The 24699-nt window shown below is 47.3% G+C and overlaps 2 protein-coding genes across 2 annotated transcripts in view; one reads left to right on the top strand and one right to left on the bottom strand.

Annotated features, from left to right (window-relative positions):
- The window catches only part of TBCE (tubulin folding cofactor E), a 92827-nt gene extending 72502 nt beyond the window's left edge, over positions 1–20325 (top strand). Inside the window, exons 5-17 of the mRNA XM_021696167.2 lie at positions 4259–4347; positions 7455–7554; positions 9294–9396; positions 10387–10463; positions 11571–11666; positions 12204–12268; positions 12367–12431; positions 14078–14230; positions 14865–15018; positions 16478–16546; positions 17084–17143; positions 19791–19882; positions 20036–20325. Coding sequence (XP_021551842.1) covers positions 4259–4347; positions 7455–7554; positions 9294–9396; positions 10387–10463; positions 11571–11666; positions 12204–12268; positions 12367–12431; positions 14078–14230; positions 14865–15018; positions 16478–16546; positions 17084–17143; positions 19791–19882; positions 20036–20128 — 1216 coding nt within the window. The 3' untranslated portion in view covers positions 20129–20325. The remainder of the gene's footprint in view (positions 1–4258; positions 4348–7454; positions 7555–9293; positions 9397–10386; positions 10464–11570; positions 11667–12203; positions 12269–12366; positions 12432–14077; positions 14231–14864; positions 15019–16477; positions 16547–17083; positions 17144–19790; positions 19883–20035) is intronic.
- The window catches only part of B3GALNT2 (beta-1,3-N-acetylgalactosaminyltransferase 2), a 60479-nt gene continuing 54840 nt past the window's right edge, over positions 19061–24699 (bottom strand). Inside the window, exons 10-12 of the mRNA XM_021696162.2 lie at positions 24088–24247; positions 23408–23464; positions 19061–21637 (exon numbers count right to left, since the gene is read on the bottom strand). Coding sequence (XP_021551837.1) covers positions 21491–21637; positions 23408–23464; positions 24088–24247 — 364 coding nt within the window. The 3' untranslated portion in view covers positions 19061–21490. The remainder of the gene's footprint in view (positions 21638–23407; positions 23465–24087; positions 24248–24699) is intronic.

Here is a 24699-nt window from a genome sequence, read left to right as displayed (position 1 = left end):
AGGGAGCCCGACGTGGGACTCGATCCCGGGACTCCAGGATCATGACCCGAGCCGAAGGCAGTCGCTTAACCAACTGAGCCACCCAGGCGCCCTGGGGAAATTAAAATTCTTAATTTAGTGTAGGGTTGTTGGGCTTTTCTGGATTGGAATTAAAACATTAGTTTGCCCATCACTAATATTTATACCAGCCATCTTGTCTAATAAGTAACTGAGATTGACATTTTGGTCCTTTTCTATTTCATGGTGACATTTCTAGCGGGGTGATAAGTCAGAAGGGGAAACAGAGCTCTAAGTTTTTAACTGCCATGTGGCATGCTGGGCCCATCTAGAACCGAGTTAATTTCCATTTCTGGACGCACACCCTTTCTTCCCTGGGGTGCTTGTGAAATTGCAGAATCCTGGGCCCCATCCTAGACCTGGATCAGAATACCATGGGCTCTTGCTTTTAAGAAGTACCCCAAATTATTATGTAGAAGTGTGAGGGACACTAAACACCCTATAAAGCTGCTGAGTGCAAACATTCCATTCTCTGAAACTCTCTGTACACTGGTTCTGTGAAGAGGCCTTCTGCCCACTCCGATGCACAGGCTGAATCACAGTGAGTAGAAGCTGATGTTCCACAAAAACACAACTGCACAAGAACCTTTCAGACGGTCAGTGCTGTGGTGTTTGACCCGGACCCGGAGAAGGTGGCCTAGTAGTGCCCCCTGGTGGCCACAGTGGAGAGTACATTGGTAGCCACTTGGTTTCTTACTTTCTCTGCCTCTCAAGTCAAATAAACTGTGGTTTTGTTTAAGTCCATTTATTTGCTATCTTATTTTGCCGTTATTGTGAAGATTTAACATGACACCAGATGTAAAGTGCACGTGGTGACCATGTTGAAGAATAAATTCATTTCTGGATACCTCTGCTTTTTAGCATAGGTGACCAGCCTTAGCAACAACAACAGAAAACTCAGAGGAACCATCCAAATACCTATAAACATAGAATGGATAAATAAATTATGCTGTATTCATTCAGTGGCAGTGAATGTGAGCAAAAATAACTGCTCGCGGCAACAATACGGGTGAAATCTCATTAACATAGCGTCCAGCCCAAGGAAGTACACCTTGAATGATTCTGTCTGTATGAAGGTCAACAACGGGCACAACTGATCGATAGTGTTAGAAGTCAGGCTAGACGGTTTTGAGGGGAGGAAGCAAGGGTCAGGGGCACAAAGAGGACTTCCCAAGTTCCGGGGATGTATTTCTTGATCTGGGTGATGGTGACCTGTGTGTATTTATTTAAAATCACTGAGATGTGTACTGATGTAGAGGTAGGCTAATGCATATACTCTTCCTATATGGGATTTTTTTCAATAAAAAATAAGTGAAGGAGGAAAACTCAGAATAAATCGAGATTTAAAAAAAAAAAAAACCAAACTTGACCGTTAATTACAAAGCAGCTTACACTCACTATTGAGAATTTAGAAAATAGAAATCAAACAAAAGGAAGTCGTGACTCATGCTACCACTGAGAGATAACTTTCATGGATCTTTTTTGCTCTTGATCCTACTGGTTTACTTGGATTTAAAGAACTATGTGCTTTATAGGGTTGGAGTTCTTTGCTTCATCTTCCCATTTAAAATGCAACTATTGGGGGGGGAAAAAAGGTGCAAATATTGAAACATCTTTTACCCCAAAAGAAGCATATTTTTTCTTACTGGCTAATCTGAATACCATGGCTCTGTGAAAATTGCAAACAGATTTTCCTCCCCTAGCTTATGAACGACTGTATAACTCATGAATTCTTTTAGTGCATGACCTAACTACTGGAGTATCATGGCATTTCATAGTTAGCTAGTGTTTCCCTTGGAACGGACCCAGTGTTGGAGTCAGGCTGGGTTCAGACGTTAGCCACCTTCTAGCTCTGACACTTTCTAAGTTCTAAGCCTGAGTCTCCTCCTTTACGAAACAATACCTAAGCTGTTAGACCTGCTGTGGCTAACACGGGAGACTGTGGGTCAATACTGGAAAGAATCCTCCACTTGAAGCCATCGTGGTATCTCCTTAACGATATCCAGCTGACCAGCTCTGAGTTTGTACCACTAAGACTTATGGAAATGGAATTTAAAAAACCCCAATAAAAGCCAGTATGTATCACTTCTCTTGGAGACGGCTTTGGCTCTGAAGTGAGGTCTGTGCTGAGAACTGGGTTCCCAAGTTCTGTGGCAAGGTTTCCCTGGGCACTGCAGCCAACTCAGTGGGCACAGCGGGTATTTTTAATTTTAGAGGGAAACAGTGGCCTCTGTTGGACACGGAGCAAACTATTAGTTTGAAGTTGTTCAGTTTCGTGATAATCCTACAAATCCTTTTATTGGTGTCCCATGCTTGCAAAGCTGGGTTTTTGGTGTTCCTGTGATAAAAAGCAAGTATCTCCTGAAAAGCATCGTGAAACAAGACATGAAGGTAGCGATGTCCAATCTGATTCCAGGGTTTAGGAAGTTGTGCTGGGCCCAACTGACACTCAGTTTGAAGGACACACATAATTATTATGTTGTTTGGCCCTAACTACTTACTAAATGTAAACTGTGGTGTGTTTTGTTTTTTAAAGATTTTATTTATTTATTTGAGAGAATGAGAGAGAGCATGAGAGGGGGGAGGGTCAGGAGGGTCAGAGGGAGAAGCAGACTCCCCGCTGAGCAGGGAGCCCGACGCGGGACTCGATCCCGGGACTCCAGGATCATGACCTGAGCCGAAGGCAGTCGCTTAACCAACTGAGCCACCCAGGCGCCCCCATGTTTTGTTTTGTTTTGACTTACGGGCACACTGAAAAAATTACTGAAACACCAAGGGCGCTGTGAACTTGAGCCAGTTTGGGAGCCTCTGCCCTAGACCTTTGTTGCTGCCTTTCCCCAGTTTCTCATTACTGTAATAGCACATGCCTGGCGTTTCGATCGGAGTGTTTCCCCCAAGGGTGGTCAGTTTTTTGTTTATTTTTATAAATACTTACAAAATAACTTACTGTATGTCAGGCAGTATTCTGAGATTTCACAAATACTAAATTATAGCATTTAAAAAATTGTAAAAAGCACAATACAGAATTTACCACCTTAACCATTTTTAAGTGTATAGTTTGGTAGCACTAAGTACATTCACGGTGTTGTGCAGCCATCCTCTCCATCCATCTCCAGAACCTTCCCAAAATGAAACTCTGTCCCACTCCAACAGCAGCCCCTGGCCCCCGGCAGCCACCATGCTACTTTCTGTCTCTGTGAAGTTGACTCCTCTAGGGACCTCACATAAGTGGAATCCTACAGTATTGTCCTTTTGTGATTGGCTTCTGTCCCTTCGCATAATGTCCTCAGATTTATCCACATTGTATTGTATGTCAGCATTTCCTTCCTTTTTAAGGCTGGGTAGTATTCCATTGAATGGACGTACCATACTTAGTTTATCCATTCATCTATCGATGGACATCTGGGTTGTTTCCCCCCTTGGGCTATAGCGGTAATGCTGCTTGAACAAGCGCATAAACCACAGCATTTTAAAGCTGTGGAATCCGAGGCACAGAGATTCTAACTCCCTAAGGCCCAAGGAAGTGGTGGGATTAGGATTAATGCAGATCCTCTACACTTAAAACGTGGCTTCTGAGATTATCTAGTAAAGCTGAAGATATGCACGCTCTCTGGGATATAACCCTAGAGAGACTTTCACAAGTGAATGTGAGAAGCATACGATAATGTTTACTTCAGCCCTGCTGGGAATGATATAAATGTCAGCAGAGGAGTAAATAAAGTAACTGTGGTCTATAAGATATGAAAACAAATGCTCTAGAGCACATGGGTTGACGTAGCTGAATCTCACTGCTGAACAATATACCATTGGGGGGAAAAAGTAGCTTGGAGGAGGATAAATACAGTAGGATACCATTTATATCAAGTTTCATTATAGATAAAATGCTATGATTGTTTAGGGATATGGAAATGTGTAGTAAAACTATTAAATGCTTAAGTTTAAACAAGCACCCAGTGTGGGGGAGCAGAGGAGGAAGGAATATCCTGGAATGGGACACGAAGGACTTCAGTTATATTTGTAGTGTGTGTAATGCTTTCTTTTTCTTCTCTTTTAGTAAAGCTTTATTTCTGAAACTGGCTGGTGGGTACTGGTACTGGTTATTTTTGGTAACTTCTTCTGTGAAATGCTTTTTAACTTTTTAAAGGGCCAGTGGCCGTGTACATGTTTATGCATACGTGTGAACTATATGTTTTTCATGCAGTCAGCTGAGCAAGTTGCAAGAAATTTCTCTGAGGAACTGTGCAGTGAATTGTGCTGGTGACAGAGGAACAATTGCCAAAGCATGTGCCAGTATCCTTTTCACTGCGAACCTGACTTTGAACTTGACGCTCGTGCCGGACACGGCCAGTAGCCCACCTGGTGTCTGTTCTCCCCGACTTTCTTCCTCAGGGCATCTGCGTCTCCCCTGGGCCAGTCGCCACCCCGGGAAATTATTTACCTTCCCGGACCCCTCTGCCTTCAGGTGAGGCCTTGTGACTCCCCCCCCAGCCAAGGAAATGTGAAGCAAAAGTGTCTGGACAGGGCTCCTCACACAGGGACACACTTGGCTGGCGTCTGCCTTCTGCCCCAAGCCATTACCCTGGCACACAGAGCGCCCGGGGCCTGACAGCCATCTTGTGTGCAGAGCGTCCAGTGTGGACAGGGAGAGAGGAGGCAAAGCCCTCACCCACACCCCGGGGCCCCCGCACCAGCCCTCCTGGACTGCCTTCCTGTGAGTGCGCAAAATACTCTCCTGTTTCATGCCGCTCGTGCTGTTTGTCACAGGAGCTCAAAACAGGCCCTTCCAAAACTTGTAGTCTCTTTTCTCTACCTTGTTCTAGAAGTGGTTTCTGTTTGCCCTATATTGCTTTCATGCCCACAACTAAAAACATAGGAGGTAAGTTTAAAAGAAAAATCCCCCTGGCAAATGAAAGAGACTTTCTCGAACTTTCAAAGGTTTTCTCACAGTTCTTTAAGCCTGCCTAATCTCTGTGTAATAGTTTATGCCAAAGACAGTTTATAATCCGTGTTCTCCGAGGGAAGAGATGGCAAATGGGCAGCTGTCTTAGGCAGCTGTTTCTAGCTATCCCTGTGGTGCATGCTTTGTGGTGACAGAAATTAGAGCAGAGCTCCTCAGCCAGTGTGTCTGCGGGGTTGACCCCCTCAGTCGGGACTTGGTCACCTTGCCCGTGAGCAGCCCCTCCATGGGCCCCAGAGAGCTGGGCCAACGCAGTCCCATCCTCCATGGTTAGGGGAAGCGAAGCAGTTGGTGGTGTTTGGTAAGGAGTAGGATGCCACGGTGGTGTCTGGAATGTTCTGTGATCTGCCTACTGCCGGCTACTGAATGATTTCAGAAGATTGGGAATTGGGTGGTTCAAGACGTATTTTCAGCGTATCAGAGAAGATGTGGCCAGTAGGTGGGTTTGGTTGCTCAGAGTTGTCAGCAGGGTCCTGGGGAGCCCACATCTTGCTTGCCGATGCTGTTCTTTCCCGGGGAAAACGTCCCCCAAGTCTTGAAATGCGGTTTCATGAGATGATCAAGTGACGGCTGATGTTTGCAGGTACAGTGATGAATGTCTTCCAGTTGCTGATTGAGTTCTTGCCTGAAGCAGAAGTACTGTCTGTGTCTAATCCAGTTGTCCCTTTCGGGTGGCGCCCTTTGAGGTCACTCCCTCCGCCAGGACGTCGGGCCGCTTGCCGAGCTGGGAAGCTCCTCTGGAGGGAGGATGAGCTGCCTCCTGCTCTGCTAGCTGGCTCTGCATCGGAGGGGGGGGGGGGCGCGGGTTTAGGGGGTGGGTAGAGTCTGTGCCTGCGAGCCGGAACCATGTAGCGCCCGGAGCTGCTTGGCCTGTGCGTGCGTGCGCATGAGGGGCACTCATGACAACTGCCGGGTTGTTTAGAGCTGATTTCAGAGTGCAGGTGGTCTGTGTGCTCTGGATAGACTAGCAGGTGTGTTTATACTCTGAGCCTCCACGATGGAGAGTATGAGTAAGTGAAGGATTACTGGACTGGACCCCTACCCTTGCTAACCAACCCCGTGGTCCAGACTTCGTAGTGGCCTGCAAGGCCCTTTGTGGCGTGTCCTTGGCCCCTGCAGCCTTTGTACCCTCATTTCCAGCACCTCCCACTCCCTTTACCTAAACCCGTTCTAACCTCAGGGCTTTTGCTTGTCTTGTTCTCTCTGCCCGGATGCTCTTCTCCCAGATGGCGTTTCCTCATTTCCTGTGGTTCTCTGCTCAGATGGCACCTTCACAGCGAAGATAGTCTTCCACGACCAGTGTATGTAACGTACCCACACACCCCTTTCCTGCATCCTCGGCTGCTTCTCTGAGCCTGTGTCTGTATGTGGCATACTGCAGAGGCACGTACTTGTCGCCGTCTCCCGAGCTGTGACTGTTGAGTTCGTTGCTCTGCTCCTGGCCCCCTGGCAGTCGGGGGACAGAAGAATGACTGATTCCCCAACATAGCAGAGTCGTGTGTAAGATTCTCCTTTAGTGGCTCCAGTCCTGCCCCAGGCTTCTCTTCCATCTCTCTGTCCGGGGGTTCTGAGCTGCACCCCTCTTGATGGCACCGCACTCCCCCAAGATACTGAGCTCAGGCGCCTTTTTCTCTCTGTCCTGCTGGTTTCTCCTTCTCTGAATTCCCAAATCATTCTTAGCACTTAGAACCTTTGTCCACGCTCACCCCCGTCGTCTGCTCTGGAGGTGCAGCTAGTGACCTGGGGCTTCCCGCAGTGCAGAGACTGAAGGTGTGTGCGTGGCCGCGAGGCCGCCACCAGAAGGAGTGCCCGGGTCGAGGCCCATGCGTGCACCATAGGCGCTTAATAAAGCAAACTCACCATTGTTCTTTTTTTCTCTTTTTGTTGGATACTGCAAGAATGGTTTGGCACTGGGTAGGACATTTGGTTCTTACTTACTTGATTGTAGATGTTTGTCTCAAGTCTGCAGCAGATGACAGTGAACGTTTTCATTTCTAAGCGAAGAGTTGGGTGACTTAAAAAGGTAAAGTAGCGTGTGCTCGTGAAAAAATTTCAAGCAGAAGAGAGGGTAAAAGGTGAGAAGTTAAAGATCCGTGCTCCAGAATTCAGAGGTGACGGCTTTTCTTTTTTTTTTGGCCAGTAAAAGTGGGATCTTTGACCTTAGGTAGAGGGAGCCATTGCGGCTAACCCGTCAGCAGATGAAACCCGTGGACAAGTAAGTGCAGCAATACACCCTAGGGACACCCAAAAAGCAATGACAATAGTAAGCCTCTGGGGGGAAGTCCAGTCAGGAGGGGCAACAGTGTAGGGTCCGACTCCCAAGATGAGGGAAATCACACCGATAAGAGCCAGGGACCATGGTGAGCAGGTGTCCATCAGGACGACTGTTCTGTCTTGTGTGAATCTTTCTGTATTACTCTTCCTTAATGTGTGATTTGAGATATCAGAAAAGCAGATTTGTCAAGAAACCTGTTGTCCTCGTGGGATGAAGTCCTAGATATTGCTGATCAGCTCAAACACCTGGAAGTTCTTAATCTCAGGTATGAAGTCTTGGGCATCCATTTTGTCACCCCTGACCTCTCCTCCTTCCCTCACGGCATCTCTGTGGGAACGAGGGGGAGATGGCTTAGTGGTATTTAAACTTAATTTCTTCTTCTTTTTTTCTTTTGAGTGCACGCGAGTTTGGGGAGGGGTGGAGGGAGAGAGAATCTTAAGCAGGTTCCACACCCAGTGAGGAGCAAACTTGGGACTGGATCCCATGACCCTGAGATGATGACCTGAGCCTAAATCAAGAGTTGGAAACTTTTTTTTAAATTTTTAAATTTTTATTATGTTCAGTTAGCCAGTATATTATATTAGTTTTTTTTTTTCTTTAAAGATTTTATTTATTCATTTGAGACACAGAGATACAGAGAGAGAGAGCACGAGCAGAGGGGGAGGCAGAGGGAGAGGGAGAAGCAGGCTCCCCTCTGAGCCAGGAGCCTGATGTGGGGCTCGATCCCAGGACCCTAGAATCATGACCTGAGCCGAAGGCAGACGCCCAACCATCTGAGCCACCCAGGCGCCCCCATTAGTTTTTGATGTAGTGTGCAATGATTCATCAGTTGCGTATAACACCCAGTGCTCATCACAACACATGGACACTTAACTGAACCACCCAAGTGTCCCTTGTTTATTTTTAAGCTCTCCCCAACAACGTGGGGCTCGAAGTCATGACTTCAAGATGAAGAGTCGCATGCTCTATTGACTGAGCTAGATAGGTGCCCCTTTTTGGGGGGGGGGGTGTCTTTTGGTTGGCTGGAGGTGGGTGGGCCTGTTGAGCTGGGAGATCTTGGTGTCTCCCGTGAGCCTAACCATGAAGGCTGGGCCTTCTGGGGGAGTTGATATTTAAGTGGGGAGTAGAAGAGGTGCTGTGAAAAGTGCTTATTCATCCTGAAGCTTCTGGCACTTAATTGCCGTAGGAATGAGCATTTTCTTTGGAATGCTGTTTCCTTCAATTCTGATAAGGATTGTCCACCAATCTGCGTGTTTCACTGACGGCACCGTTTTCCAGGCCTCTTCAAACCCTTGGTTAGGTTCAGTCTTAGAACCTGATTCCCCGAGGGCTCAGCCAGGCTGAAAGTATGAAAGTACTCGAGCCAGCCTCGCATGGACAGGTGGGTCGTACCTGGCTCAGGCAGGTTCAGGTAGAGCGGAGAATCGGGCCTAAATCCGTGGTGCTCCAAATAGGGCAAAGGGTGTCCTTTGACCCCTGGCGCCTCCTCTTCTGGAAGTAGGGGCTCATGTGTTTTCATGGTATTTTCCTTCACAATGACTCAGGATTGAGCACTTTCTGAGGTGAGGATCACAAGAGAGCATCGAGAAGGCAGTGATTGATTTTGTCCATCATGATAGCAAGAGAGCGGTTTAGAGACTCTGGCGGAGCAGGATTGTAGCCCCTGGGGCAGTGTATCAGCACAACGCTTGAGAGGGCACTGAATTTTGCGGGGCCCAGAGCCTTGCGAGCTGGACGCTGATCTTCTGAACGCCTGAGCCTTACGCTCAGCCAGCTGCCTCGGTCCTCTGAGAACATCTGTGCACATCAGATACCAAAAAGTCATGTATCGCAAATACTAAAAATGAGGTAGCCTGGACTCCCTTGGTTTTGAATTAATTTCACTCTGAGGTCGAAACAAACCAAACTCCTCATATTAGATCCCAAATTGTTGCTTTTGGAGACTTTCACTCGGGCCTCCTGGGAGCAGGCAATCAACACATTTTGACTTCTTTGTCTACACAGTGAGAATAAACTCCGCTTTCCCTCGGGTTCACCGTCTCGAACCGGAACATTTCCTGCACTGAAGGTTTTAGTCCTTAACCAAACAGGAATAACATGGGCGGAGGTAATCCTATTTCTTTGGTTTATTACCCAGAAATAAGAAATTTAAGATCGACTGTGGCTTGATTTTAATCATCCTATTATCCGAATAATAATATTCTTTAAACTGACTCACAGAATGGAGTTACAGAATTGTTGTAGTGAAGTAGAATTTTGTATTTTGGGATTGGGATTTTCTCTCTTGGCTCCTTCTGCATTGTTCTGGGGTGTCTTTCTGGGCGGTGGCACTCCATAGCGAAGTGCAGTTAACGTATGCCTAACTTAGAGCCCTCGTGTTAGCTGTTGATGGAGCTTTTAGCTCACCCAGTTTTCCCACAAGTGCTCCGAGGCAGAGCTGCCGGAAGATTCTCGCATCCTTTTCTTGTTTAAAGGTGGGCTCCTGGAGTCCACTGTGCCTCGTATACAGCTGGGTTCAAAAGTGGACTTGTGGCTGCTTCGCCCGGCAGCATTTGGAACTTATATCTGGCACTGCTATTTTTCTATCCGAGGTGAACTGACCTCACACGCCCAGAATATTCCATTTTCGCGGCTAAGCACCTCCCCGGCAAAGTCCTTCATCTGTGAAATGCCACTGGGGCGCCGCCCTCAGAGACAAGTCACCTTTCCCGGTGTGCGTGTGCTCCAGCGCTCCTTCGTTGGTGGTGGGTTTAGATTTAGCGTGAGAACAGGCCGGGCACATAGAAATTCAGGTGCTAGAGATGGTGGCAAAGTTCAAGTGAGAAAATGTAGAAATAGTTGTTAGGAAACACCGTCTGATGAGTGTATCCTTTACACACCCGGGGTGGCATTGAGAACTGAGCAGCCGTGTTTAACATCAAGTTCCTTCCTTCGCTGAAGCAAACCGTGTCACATGATGAGTGTGCGCGCAGTGCCCGTCTGCACGTCTGCTTTCTAGGTGCTCGGACAGTTCAAGACCTCCCCGGAGGACGCCTTCACAGCTACCAGACTGTATACGCTCCTGTGTCATTGAAATACTTTGTCACCTGTCCACTAGGTGCTCCGGTGTGCCTCTGGATGGCCAGTCCTTAAGGAGCTGTACCTCAAGTCCAATGATCTTTTCATTTCAGAAAGGTAACAAGGGTTTATTTATGTGCATGCGTCACCATCTAGTCTGAATACATAAACGGTCTCAGTGATGCCTCACACTGATTTTTTAAAGGATTTGCCAATAAGAATTAGGAAGCATGCTTACTCTTCATGAAGTAGGATGCCAACTGATGATTGGTTTTAATTGAGGAAAAGCCCATCAGAGTGAGAGCCTTGAGTTAAATATATTTGAAGACAGGGATTTTATTAGTTTCACAGAAATATATTTAACTTCTGTTTCTAAATGGAGGTTCTTTAGGAGATGCTTTATAAGGATCAAAGAATGCATTTTAGTTATTTTATTATTTTTTCAAATAATACATTTTAGTTAGCATTATCTGCTTAAGGTTGGTATACCAGAGTATATGTAAAAGCTTGTTCTCCTTAAGTAAATTAAATACGTTGTCTTTCTCTTTTGTTGATTATCATTAAATTATTACTGAAACTAAACATGGCAAATTTACAACAGATTCTCATTGAACGATTCAAGTTAATGAGATTTTACTGTACGGAACTATTTATTATGCAGGCAAATGCAGGTGTTTTATTTTTATTTTGTTTTTAAATATTTTATTTGTTAATTAGGGAGGGGAGGAGAGCAAGCGAGTGGGGGAGGAGCAGAGGGAGAGGGACAACACCGTGCTGAGCAGGGAGCCCCATTCAGGGCTCGGTCTCGCCACCCTGAGATCATGACCTGAGCCAAAACCAAGAGTCGGACGCTCACTGACTGAGCCACCCAGGTGACCCTGCAGTGTTTCCAAATTACACTTTTTATTTTGAGATAATTTGAGATTCCCATGCAGTTACCAGAAAGAATACCCGGAGATGCCCTGTACCCATGAGCTGGATGCCCCCCTCGGTAACATCTTGCCGAGCTGCGGTACCTTATCACAGCCAGGGTCCTGACCTCGGTCCAGTCGAGATGCAGAACGTTTCCATCACCACTAGGCCCCCCATGTTGCCCTTGTGTGGTGCTATCCGCCTGCTTCCTGCCTCGCCCTCTCCTTTACACTAAATGCGGTATTTTAAGGCCATATCTTTGAAAACAATTAAGAGATTAAATTCATGTTGAAATGCTTTTATTTTCCACAGGCCGGCTGATGTTCTACAGACAGTCAAATTATTAGACCTTTCCTCTAATCAATTAATTGATGAAAATCAGCTGCTTCTAATAGCCTATCTGCCCAGGTAATTTGCTCCTAAAATGCCAGTTGCAATAGTGCTTAGGAAATTTTTAGTGAATGGATCATATGCTGTATTTGCTTTCTCAGTGGAAATATGATGATGGAATTCACAAACTGAGTGATTCCTGTTGGGACACTTTTATTTGAATTCATGTGGAGAATGTCCCTGTGAACTGCATACACTGTAGTCTACGTCTGCAGTAGGTAACTGAAGAATGAATAATTTGGCCCTGGTGCTGATGTCAAAAGTCTTCATTCATTCACCTTTGGGAAATTAGACCATGTCTCTTTCCTCCCTGAGACCCATGAGCACGTAGCGCAGCCATGCACACCAGGAACGGGTGGGTGACTGTAGAATCCTCAGAACACATTCTAGAGTCCACCCCGAGCGCCCCAAATTGCACTCTGTGGTTTTTTCTAAGCATTTCACGTGGAACGAGAACCTAGGGTGTCGGGGGAGAAATTACAGATGCAGTCCGGTTGATAGCCTATAGCATTTTCTATTGTGCTTTGTAATCAAATTTAACATTTTAAATTTCAGATTAGAACAACTAATCCTTTCTGACATTGGAATTTCTTCTATACATTTTCCGGATGCTGGAACTGGTATATAAGATCATTAGCTCCCCTCCCCTGCCCAGTACCTCGTAATTGAGCTCTTTCTTTCACTTCTGCTGTGTAACTTCATTCTCCTTTTTTTCTAGGGCACAAAACATCCATGTTTCCTTCCTTGCAGTACCTCGTAGTAAATGACAATCAGATATCACAAGTAAGGGCTTCTGCAGAACGTGCATACCGCATGAGCTCTCATTGTCACTCTCACCAGGAGTTTGTCGGTTCCTTCCGTTACAAAATATTTATTGCATTTTAAAAATATTCTTTATAAAGTTAATTTTACCTCCAGTATAGTTAATGTGCAGTGTTCTGTTAGTTTCAGGTGTACAGTATAGTAATTCCGCAGTTCCATACATTACTCAGGGCTCATCGAGATTGATGTACCCTTAATCCCCTCCCCTCTTTCCCCCATCCCCCTCATCCACCTCCCCTCTGGTGACCATCTATTCTCTATAGTTAAGAAGAGTCTATTTTTTTGGTTTGTCTCTTTTTTCTTTTGTTAGTTTGTTTTGTTTCTTAAACTCCACATGAGTGAGATCGTATGGTATTTGTCTTTCTCTGATTGACTTACTGCACTTAGCATAACACCCTCTAGTTCCATCCATATTGTTGCAAATGGCAAGATTTCATTGGTTTTTATGGCTGAGTAATATTCCATTGTGTATATGTTCCACATCTTCAGTCATCAATCAGTGGACATTTGGGCTGCTTCCATGGTTTGGCTATTGTAAATAATGCTGCTATGAACATAGAGGTGCATGTATCCCCAAGTTAGTGTTTTGTATTTTTTGGGTAAAGACCCAGTAGTGCGATTACTGGATCATAGGGTAGCTCTATTTTTAACTTCTTGAGGAACCTCCATACTGTTTTCCAGAGTGGCTGCACCAGTTTGCATTCCCTCCAACAGTGTAGGAGGGTTCCCTTTTCTTCACATCCTCGCCAACACCTGCTGTTTCCTGTGTTGTTGATTTGAGCCATTCTGACAGGTGTGAGGTGATCGCTCATTGTGGTTGTGATTTGCATTTCCCTGGTGATTAGTGATGTTGAGCATCTTTTCCTGTGTCTGTTGGCCATCTGGATGTCTTCTTTGGAGAAATGTCTGTTCACGTCTTCTGCCCATTTTTAATCCAGTTGTTTTTTGGGTGTTGAGTTTGCTAAGTTCCTTATTTATTTTGGATACTAACTCTCTATTGGATGTGTCATTTGCAAATATCTTCTACCATTCTGTCGGTTGCCTTTTAGTTTTGTTGATGGTTTCCTTCACTGTGCAGAAGCTTTTCATTTTGATGTAGTAAGAAATATTGTAAATTGAAAGAGAAATGTTTCCCCTCAGAAAACCCGAAAGTATTAAGAAAGAAATTAGTTTAAGTCACAGTAAGCAGACTGTCATTTTACATGGCACGGTTCTAGAGTGAAAGTGCATGGTCTTCCTAGTGGGTGCCGGGTGCATGAGGACAGTCCCGTGCCTCGGATTGGAACTAGGGGCTTTTGCTTTTTTTTTTTTTTTTTAAAGATTTTATTTATTTGACAGAAAGAGAGACAGCGAGGGAGGGAACACAAACAGGGGGAGTGGGAGAGGGAGAGGGAGAGGGAGAAGCAAGCTTCCCGCGGAGCAGGGAGCCCGATGTGGGGCTCAATCCCAGGACCCTGCGATCATGACCTGAGCCGAAGGCAGACGCTTAACCCACTGAGCCACCCAGGCGCCTCGGGGCTTTTGCTTTTCTCTTGCTAGTTCACATACTCTAAGAAATTAGTCTGAAACATGTTCATTTTCACATATTCTCTTTTGCTGGGTTTCAGTGGCCATTTATCAACGAGCTGGATAAGCTACAGAGTCTGCACGCTCTGTCCTGCATCAGAAACCCCCTGACCGAAGGGAGCAAGGAAGCAAAGACCACGCGTCAGCTCATCATCGCCAAAATCGGTCAGTTGAAGACCCTGAACAAATGCGAGGTGAGTGCTGGGAGCAGGACTGGATGCTGGGTAGAGTAGGAAACAAGTGATCAAGAAATGAGAAAAATTGGAATGTTGCAAAGGGTTATCAGTGCAGTTTCCCTCCGGATGGTGAACTGTTACCCTGTGCATTACTCAGGGATGGTTCTTCCGGGCTCCTCAGGAGGCGGCGTGGGTCAGTGGAGTCCGGGAGAAGCCTGTTGCTCGGCTGCCCCTTGAGAAGGGGCGAGGAGTACTGGGTACTTGCTCCTTTGTCTTGGGGGGATTATAGGCAGAAAGAGGGTGGAACCACAGAGCTTATTCTCTTCTTCTGAGCCACTCTGCTCATAAAACTGCTGCTCGCCTGGAATAATCTGCTCCTAGGGTTGGGGGGGCACCTGTGGGCCAACCTCATGGGGGTGTTGAGCCGCTGCCGCAGGCCGGACGCCGGCTTAAGACGGAACTTCTTATTTTCTTCTTCAGTGAACTCCTGAATTCCGTCCCTGTTAGAAAGGAAAGGTAAAACTAAAAGGCCTGTCCCTCTCAACGTGGTGATTCTCCATGGGTGAGCAGTGGAGGAAGGACAGGGTACAAAACACAAGCCAAGTGTTAGAGAAGTACTCGAAGAGACCTGTTTTTATTCCCCTTCCTGTAGATTCTGCCGGAGGAGAGGCGGGGGGCTGAGCTTGATTACCGGAAGGCGTTCGGAAATGAGTGGAAGAAGGCCGGCGGACATCAGGATCCAGACAAAAACCGACCCCATGAGGAGTTTCTCCAAGCGCATCCCAGATACCAGCTGCTGTGCCTTAGTACGTGCGGCCGCAGCCCTCCCTGCGCCACCCCTGCAGCTCCAACCGCTGGGCGTTGGAGGGGACCGTCGGCGCCCCTCCTTTTCTCCTTAGGGGCTTTTTTGGGTGTCTTTAGGGAAGAGTCAGCAGCCTCCCTCGGCGCAGGGAACCTGGGGAGTCTGAGGGTTCCTGGGAGAGATTGGCATTGGGCGGGGGCATTGGAGGGGGGGCTGAGGGCGGGGGACGGGGGGGGGAGCAGCTCTGAGGGGAAGCTCCTCCTGTCTGCGTGTGTTCATCGGGCTCCCCGCTCCGAGAGGTCGGTGGACTCCTCCTTTAAGGGGGGCAGGAACCTGGGGGATTTTAAACGTGCGGAGCGTGTTAAGGTAGAAGCCAGGCCCTGGTGTTTCTGAAGCTCCCCAGGTAGTTCCGCTGTGCTGACGAGCGCGTCCTTTCTCCTCCGTGCTGCTGAGGGCGCCCCCGATCCACCCCCATCCCTGCCCCCCCCTCCTCCCGGCAGCTGCTCCCCCTCCTCCCGGCTCTGCTCGGTGCTTCCTTACCTTCCCCAGCCTGGACCCTCAGGCCCTGAAGCCACCACTTCATGATTCTCTGACCCTGACATACTCCCCATTTTGTTTTGACTTCATTATTATTCCACATTTCACTTTTATGTGTTTTTTTTTTTTTTTTAATTTCCTAATGTAAGCTGCTCACCGCACAAAGGCTTCAGGCTGGAACATTATCTTTGAGGAAGAAAAGCTGCCTGGGGGAATTGCTTTCAGATCACTCCCATTAGCTGGCCCAATTTCCCGGCCACTTTAGGTGAATCTGAATCACCTGGGGGAGGGGAAGGGGAAGGGGAAAGGGAAGGTTCTGGAGCAGCCCCGCAGACAGGGCTCAGGGTGTCCTCCCCGCTCAGAACGGGGTATTTCTAGAAATGCAGGCACTGGCCGGCCCAGCAGAGAGTCAGAGCCGAGAGGCCTGCTCTCCCTGTGCCCTTCTCTTGAGGCTGCTTTTCCAGGCGCGGGGCTGGGGCCGGGCGCCCAGCCTGGCATGGCACCATCTGGCTGACACCTGAAGGTGTCCTGTGAGTTACGTCCCAGCTGGTACCAGAGTTATCCGTCAGGACCCCGAAAGCAAGGGAACTGTTGGCAAACGCCAAGCTCTGCATCAGTGTCTTAGGTATCTGAAGGCACAGGCTGGTCTTGCTGGTCGGGCAGCATGACGGCGTCTGTCTTTGAGGAGCAGCAGCGTGAGACGCCGCGGATGGAGGGGTCCGTGCGTGGAAGCAGTTGCTGACCATCCCTCCTAAAAATAAACAAACAAGTAGCCGAATAAAAGGGAACAGATCCCAGGTTAGCAGGGCAGATGCTGCTTGGCGTGTCCTGGGAAGGCAAAGGCTCGGCCGATCCATTCAGTGCGTGTATTTTTCCTTCTGGTGGCCGTGGGTTTATCATCATCCCTGTTTATGCTTCTTCCGCAGAATATGGTGCACCTGAAGACGGGGAACTCCAAACACAACAACCGTTTCTGCTCAAAAACCGGCTACTGAGTAAGAACCCCACACTCAAAGACAGCTTATTTGTATTCGCGTCCTTAGGTGCCGAGATAGTGAGGAGCTCGTAGGGATTGTTGGTTTCTCCTAAGTAAGTACCTAGAGTACTCCAGTTTTGAAAGAAATGATGAATTCTCAAACATTTGAATTCTCATCTCGAACATTTTAGCAATTCCCAGGCTTTCGGCACATTTGATTGTGTTATAAATGGGGGGAGCGTGCGAGAGGTGCACCGACTTGTGATTTGTAAACATGTGGCTTTTCTTACACGGGGACACCCAGCTGCCTTGTCAGGAGAGGAGGCGGAGGGGAGGAGGGGAGGCACTAGAATGCTGGTCCAGCGTTTTCTGTTGTTTAGTTAATTCTCTGAAGGATTAATAGAAGGAATTTGCAACATCAGTAAGACCTGTTCCTTTGTTAGGATCCGAGCCCAGCGGTACTGACAGAGGGTCATGGGGCAGCTGTGGGTAACGTGTGTGTGATTTAAATCCTTATCACGGTAGCTCTCAGTCTTTTTCCTTTTTTTCTTTCAAGCACTGAAGATAAAATACCCTAATCAAGTTGATCAGAGAGTCCTAGAGAGACAACTGCCAGGTAAGAAAAAGAGGCCTTGGGCGCCTGGGTGGCTCAGTTGGTTAAGCGACTGCCTTTGGCTCGGGTCATGATCCTGGAGTCCCAGGATCGAGTCCCGCCGGGCTCCCTGCTCAGCAGGGAGTCTGCTTAAAAAAAAAAAAAAAAGAGGCCTTTCGCATCCTTACACTTAGGAAACACTGGTCTAGGCACGACTTGGCTGGAAGGAAAATATCTAGAAGTGTGCACTTCTGGAGCTTATAGGTTTCTGCTAATCTTTTATGATCTAAAACACAATCCATCGACACTCCCTCCAAAAGCTCAAGTCTTCCGTACTCAGGTCAGCTTATCTAGGAAAGTCTTGTTTTTGTTTTTTTTTTTAAAGATTTTATTTATTTATTTGACAGAGAGAGAGAGACAGCACAAGTAGGCAGAGTGGCAGGCAGAGGGAGAGGGAAAAGCAGGCTTCCCGCCGAGCGGGGAGCCCGATGCGGGGCTCGATCCCAGGATCCTGGGATCATGACCTGAGCCGAAGGCAGCCGCTTAGCCGACTGAGCCACCCAGGCGCCCCTAGGAAAGTCTTGTTAAACCGGAAGCCCTTGCGTACGATGACATCTTGAGCCGAAGGCATGAGTGCTGGAGCGGCGTGGCCTTTCCTGAGCCCACCGCTGTTTAGTTCCCAAATTATGGCTCTGGTCCAGAGAGACTGTGTCACTGGGCTACAGGAAACGTGTCCTGGTGAGCTGAACTGAACTGTGAATTATTTGGACATCTGTGACTTGTCATACACTCAACTCCTTACCAGTCAGGAGTCCCCGCAGAAAGGTCTCGGATGTGGTCTTTTAATGGACACACTGAAATGGTTTTCTTTGGAAAAACAACTTCAGAACTCTGTCTAAACATCAGTGTTACTGGAACTGAATTAGTTTCATTTCAAAAATACTTTTGTGTCAACCAACTGGATTGATCTAATGTACCGTAAACTTACAATTACAGTCCTTCTTTCAAGTATACTGTGAATTACCGGATAAAGCCTGATTCTCGGTTAGAGAGTGGTATGGACAGCTTGAGTGTGGAGCGGCGAGGCGCTGAGGAAGAGATGAAACGTGTATCACCCTAAGGGACTCTCGTAAAATACTTTTCTTTGCTGGTCAGTGCAGTAATTTCACATTTTAAAAATTTCTACTTTGTAGCACTTGTAATGGCAAATGTCACCACCACTTAAATGTTTACCAGCGGGGAAGGAAAGGGCCGACTGAACTCCTGCAGCATCAGGTAGCATGAGCGAGAACACGGGAGTCTGGGGCCCCACTGGCCAGTATGGCTGCCACAGGTGGCAATTTAAACTGAAATTCATTAAACTGAAATAAAAAAATTCAGTCCTGAGTCGTCCTGAGTGCCGGCTGGCCGCACGGATGGATGACTGGACGAGAAAGGAGCACGTGTGGTCAGTACATTATGAAACCCACCCGTCCTGACAGAACCGGAGAAAAGCCTGGAAGTGTACACCCCCGTTAAACTTTCACACTCATCCTAGGGAGGCACAACCGTCTCTACATTGTCTGAATGTTAAGACAGTCGTGTGTTAGACGTTTACATTAGAAATGGTAACGTTATTTAGAGCATTACGTGCAAATTGCCACCTTTCCTGTAGACACAGTGCGAGTGGGCAGATTTCTCATCAGGACTGTAGAACCAAACGTTTTGTTTCTGACACGACTTAGGAATGTGTCCTTTCCGTTGCTAGGTAGGAGTTAACCCATCACTAACCACCCTCAGAACAGTGGAAGCCAGTGCACCGAAATCTTTATAAAAGGACAAGATTATCTACACACATTCACACGTAAAAAAACGAGTTATGTGAATGATGTCAATTGTTTATATTCAACACATAAACAAGGCCAGTTTTTATTCTAAAATAAAGATAACATTTATTAGCACAAGTTGCATAAAAACACAGACAGCTTTACAAAAATCATTTCTGATAGAAAAATATTTGAATACATGTGGTATTTGTAGGAACACCATACTATTGCTGTACCTCCAGCTAAAGCTTCAGAGAAACTCTGTTTCTCATCAAAATATCCAGTATTTACCACCACCCATCTTTGGAAAGAAGTTCATAGTGTTTTCTGAACAAACCAAAGCATTTGCTCGTGAAGCAGGTCCCCTGCGTGCGCTCGCAGGGAGCCTGCGGACTGCCGGTCCCTCCGTCGCTCTACAGAGGGGGAAACCAAGGCAGAGTGATGGAGAGGCGCCCTCTGGACGCCTGAGCCCCCACTCCAGTGTTCTCTCAGCCATCCATGAGCGAGTAATCACAGAGGTTTAGAAAGTGAATGATTTTAACTCACATTTACTCCTCTCTGCAGAGAAGATGATTTCTGGTTTATTCAGATGCAGGAGGAAATATTCACCACCACTGAAATGGTATGAAAAGCCACTGTCAAAGGGCACTTCGGTCAGACACTTGCTCGGTTCCCCACAGCTTCCCACAGGTCAGGTCAGCGGTGTGGAACCGGCTCTCGGGTCCACGCGGTGGGCGAGCCTCTCCCTACTGATTGCCGCGGGGAACCGGGTACCGTGAATCGTTGCGACTGCGGTCTTGGCAGGTGAGCTAGTTCTACACGTAACTGTCATTCGAGAGAACTGAGGGTGTTTCTTTCCTTGACAGACTCCATGACAATTCAGAAGGTGAAGGGACTGCTGGCCCGTCTCCTCAAAGTTCCTGTGTCGGAACTTCTGCTGTCCTATGAAAGCCCCAAAGTAAGTAGCCCAGCAGAACACAGAGTTGGCTTATGTCCCCCAAGTGTGATACGGGTTGCTTCTAAATGGGAAACATACACCTCTGTTTGGGAGGGGGCACATGTATTAAGACGGATCTGTCTTTATCACCCCAACCCTCTGTTCTATTTGTAGATGCCTGGCAGAGAGATTGAACTAGAAAATGACCAGCAGTCATTACAGTTTTATTCTGTGGAAAGTGGAGATTGTCTATTGGTGCGATGGTAACGGTGAACTAAGAAAGTTCGGGGACTGCACTGTTTATCCTGACTCGGGGCGGGGGGGGGGGTACCGGAAATAAAGGATTTATTGGAACAGTTCTGTTAGAAAAAGAGAGAGGTTTTACACCTTGCTCTAAGTATAGAAAAGGTGGTATTTTTCATTGGGAAGAGACCATTTCTAGGCTTGTATATAACAGTAGTAATAAAGGCTTTGCACCTACTAATGATTTTCTGATTTTATTTCATATAGTTCGTGACTATACATTTCAGTATGTGGAGATTTAAATATTAAATAGAACCTAGCTAGTCTAATGAGATCTGAACATAATGTCGGTCATAGGACCAGTTTTAGTGGAACTCTATGGATACTACTAGTTTTAAAAGGTTTGATTTGGATAGTCATTTTGGGAAATGTCCCTTAAACTTAGGGAGCCACCTCTTCAATGTGTAACGTATACTATGATCTCTTCCCTCCGTCACACTGTTTCTAGAGTACTTACAAAAATACATTATATGCTTTTCCCTACAGTTGTACCTAAGCTGGGCATATATTCTTCTATAGAAGATTTCCATCTCTGATCAGAATTCAGTTAGGTTAGGTAAACATTACACAATGACAGGAGGAAAGAAAAAATTCATTCTTTCTAAGTGCCCACTATTTAGCTGTACCCTTTCCCTACATCACTAAAACCGTGCGAGGTATTCGATTTACAGCCACAGAATTTTAGCTTTTTTAAAATAGTACTAGACTGTGACCTTCAGGATCTATGTTAAATGGCAAAAGAAAACTGGAATTAGCTCACCTAATAAATAAGTGAACTTTAAAACCAAGGTCCAGAACTGAGAATTATATGGGTTCCTTTTCCAGTTGCCCACTTCATTCAGACATTTCCATTCCCAAACTTTGGTATAAGTGACCACACAGCATTCTGTGAGTTGTTTTTGGCCCTTAATTTTCCTAATTATGCCTTACAGGGCCATTCCGTAATCCAGGCTGGAATTCACATTCTTGGCTACTAAGATTTCTGAACGAGGCCAATTTTAACCAAAAGTGATAGGTAATGAATTATAAACTAGAAATGATACATCAGGTTTTAGAAATGTTTTTTGTTTTATAAAACAGTTTGGTGTTTTTCAAAGTCTTGCAATATAGAAATAAAATTTTTGTTATGTACAGGATCAGCTGATTTTTAAAAAGGACATTCTGTGCAAACATTTAGAAAGATCACGTTGGTTACAGGTAAAAAGTGCCAACCGAGCACTGTCCCGGGCCGCCAGGCGTCTGCTGCCCCACCGCGGGCTCTCGGGGGACTCCGCTCAGCGGCCGCTCGCCCTGCTGCTCCTGCGCCCGCTCCCGCAGCGCTGCCGGTTAAAACCCTCCCGCGGCTGCCTCGCACCGACAAGGATCCCCGCACCGCTCCTTCAGCTGCCACAGCTGCGTCAGCTCCTGCGGCGAGTACTGCGGGGAGGACAGCATGCCCGGCTCACATGTCTTCTCACACAGCCAGAGGCCGTCCTGGCGACAAAGCACACACAAGTGACTCGGGAGCCGTGGGGCTGAGCCCGTGGGTTCCGGGGGGGGGGTGGGCGGCAGGCGGCAGCGGGACTTCTGTGACCAGAAAGCCCGGGCAGCACACACGGAGCTCCCTGCGGCTGTCCCCGCGGAGTCGTCTGACATTCTGGGGGCCGTACCAAGTATTAGCTAATTCTCCAGAAACCCGGCGAGGGAGGACCCCTTTCCCTTTCCCAGACGACAAGCTGAGAGTGAAGGGCCCTGCCCAGGGTTGCAGTGAAGTTGGCAAAAAGGGAAGCCGATGTGGATGAGGTGAACCCGAGGGACCAAAACGGACTCAGCCTGAGTCCCGAGCACCAGCCTCCTTCGGAGACAGAACACAGAGCCAGAGAAGCTCGCTCGGTCTGAGAACACACTGATGCTGCGTACTATCAAACGCGCCTTGTTAAAGCATGGCTGAGCCGGTGGCAAAGGAGAAGACACTGGGGCAAAGGGGCCGGGGTCAGCACGTGCCCTGAAGGCTCCGCGGGGTTTGAAAAGGCCACGTCCAGCGACAGGGAGACTCAGAGCCAGGGCCCCTGAGGTGCCAGACAGACCTGGGGGAGAGGGAGGAGGAGTGTGTGTGTGTGTTTGTGTAATTCAGAAAACAGAACCTGCGACTCAGCCTGGACCCTGGGTGCGATGGAAAGGGGTCTGCCCTGAGCATCTGGAAGCCCAGCCTGCACTTAGCTGGGTATATGGCGGGAGTCACGTTCTCCAACAATGCAGTCAGAGATGGGAATGCCCTTCGGTGCAAGGCACACACAACATAAATCCTCTTCGCAAGAATGCATTTTAAATGCCTCCATTTCCAAGGAACATGAGGTTACACACACAAGTCTCTGAACACATCAGGAAACAAGCTCCATGAGCAACGGTCTGTGGACACATCAGCCTATACAGACCCACAAACGACACAGCTATCACCACAATCAGACACAGAAAATTATCTTCAGTGTTCAACAAGTCAAAGCTGGCACTTCAATAGGACACAGACTGTCACAGCTGACCCAGCAGATGTGGGTTTACTCCCGTTCACCCCTGAAGTAAGGGGGCCCTGCATGTTCCTCTGCCCCCTGCACCTTCTGTGGCCAAAGTGGAAGCTGCAAGAATCCAAAATTCAACAGAAAGCTTTGAGGCGAAGCTCAGCTTTGTGCCTCCTCTCTTCCATTTCTGGTCTCTGCAGATTCATTTCTTTCTTTCCCTGGCTCAGCGGTCAGTGTATTTTCAAAAACACCTTCCGGTATTTTAAATCCAGTGTTTTATTTTCATCAGTCAGAAGGGCTGAAGGGTCCTTGGACCATCCCGCTGCTGGAAACTTCAGCCAGCTGATTCCTTAAGGTCTTTTTTTTTTTTTAAGTAATCACTATGCCCAGCGTGGGGCTCAAACTCATGACCTCCAGATCGAGAGTTGCATGCTCTACTGACTGAGCCAGCCAGGCACCCCGGATTCCTTACATTTTAAAGCTACAAAGAATTTCTAATCAAACCTGTAAAAACCTAATTCTTCTCTGTGGGTAGGAAACTTCCATCCAAACATTTTTTTTTTTGGTTTAAACTCCGAAAAATATGAGAACCTGGGTGGATTACTGGGAATGAAACCAAGAGCATTAAGAGCACAGCTCTGATGCCAGACCTTCAAGTCACTGTTTCTGCCCAGCGTCTGACCCAGAAACCTCATTTCCTCACAGTTCCTCAGAACCCCAGGGCTAGCCGCCCCGCAGGCTCACTTACCTGGTATCGACTAGGTCCTATGGCTGCCATCCAGATGCCCATGCTTACGTCTTCACCCTGTATGCGCCCCGTGAAATTGAAATGCAGAAGTTGAAATGCTGTATCATCTCTAAACACGATGCCCCACATTCCCGTAATAAGTCATCTTTCCACTTCTTGGCTTTGTAATTATTCTACCAGGAAACGCCAAGCCTGTATTAACACTTGTACACGGAGTAACAGCTAGTGGCCATTAACACCCACCATGATGAAATGACTAGACACAAGACAGCCCTTCTCGGGGGCCTCACACCTCCAGCACCGGCTGTATAAACGATACGGTGGATCCAACTGCTAGGCGGACTGTTTAGTGACACAGTCACCAGAATCAACAAAAAAGAAAGCCCCTGCTTTACAGTCTTCCTTCTTGTGAATGCCAAGCTTTCCATTCCTCCAGGGACTACACTTGTAAATGGAGTCTGAAAACCTAGTAAGTAGGCTCAAAGAAAGATTTAGGAATAGAATTTAGAGCCAGGATCTGGAGGCTAGGACTGTGTCCCTGACCTCTGAGGGTGACTCCTCTACAGAAGGAACAGCATGCCTTCCCCCAGGGACACTGGCTCTGTGCTCAGAGACGGAATCCCGGGCTGGATGAGACTTGGTGTGAAGAGTACACCGTCAGGTCAGAAATCCGGAACTACCTGGTAGGTCTTGAGTCTGCCCGCGTTGCCGGCGAGCCAGTGGACGATGTCCCTGGAGATGACGTACCCCGAGCCGCAGGCAAAGGCTGGGTAGGCGGGGCTGGGGTACTCCAGCTCCTGCCACTTGCCGGTCCGGTCCACGGCCCAATTCAGTCTGAAACTGAGAGTCAAAAACAGTTGGCTTCTTCGTGTCGGCGCGACGGCTGTCCTACCACTATTAAGCTGGACCCCTTTATGATCACTACAAAGGACCAAGCTGTAAAAGCAAGGAAAGAGGAACATTTTTTTTTTTTTGGTCTAAGGAACGGCATTCTTTATCTAGCAGGTGTGTTATGTGAAAGACTGGTGCATCAAATTCTCTAAGTTACATTTGTGGAGTTTCTGAAAGTACCAGAGCATCATCATGTGTACATATGCTAAAGAAGATCATGAATCCATACTGGATTCCTGAAGAAACACAGCACAATTTCAGAAATGTGTCACAACTTTCTTCTAACAAGATACCACGTATGGCAGCTTCTCATGTGAGTAGTGCTTATTTCTAGGCCATGATGATAAAAGCCACATCGTCTTCCCCTCCTTCATTACCTTAGCCTGAAGTTTTTCATTTTA

This window comes from Neomonachus schauinslandi, chromosome 6 (genome assembly GCF_002201575.2).
Source record: "Neomonachus schauinslandi chromosome 6, ASM220157v2, whole genome shotgun sequence".
Classification (NCBI taxonomy): domain Eukaryota; kingdom Metazoa; phylum Chordata; class Mammalia; order Carnivora; family Phocidae; genus Neomonachus; species Neomonachus schauinslandi.
The sequence above is the reverse complement of the archived record's forward strand: the minus strand, read 5'-3'. Positions and strand labels throughout refer to the sequence as shown.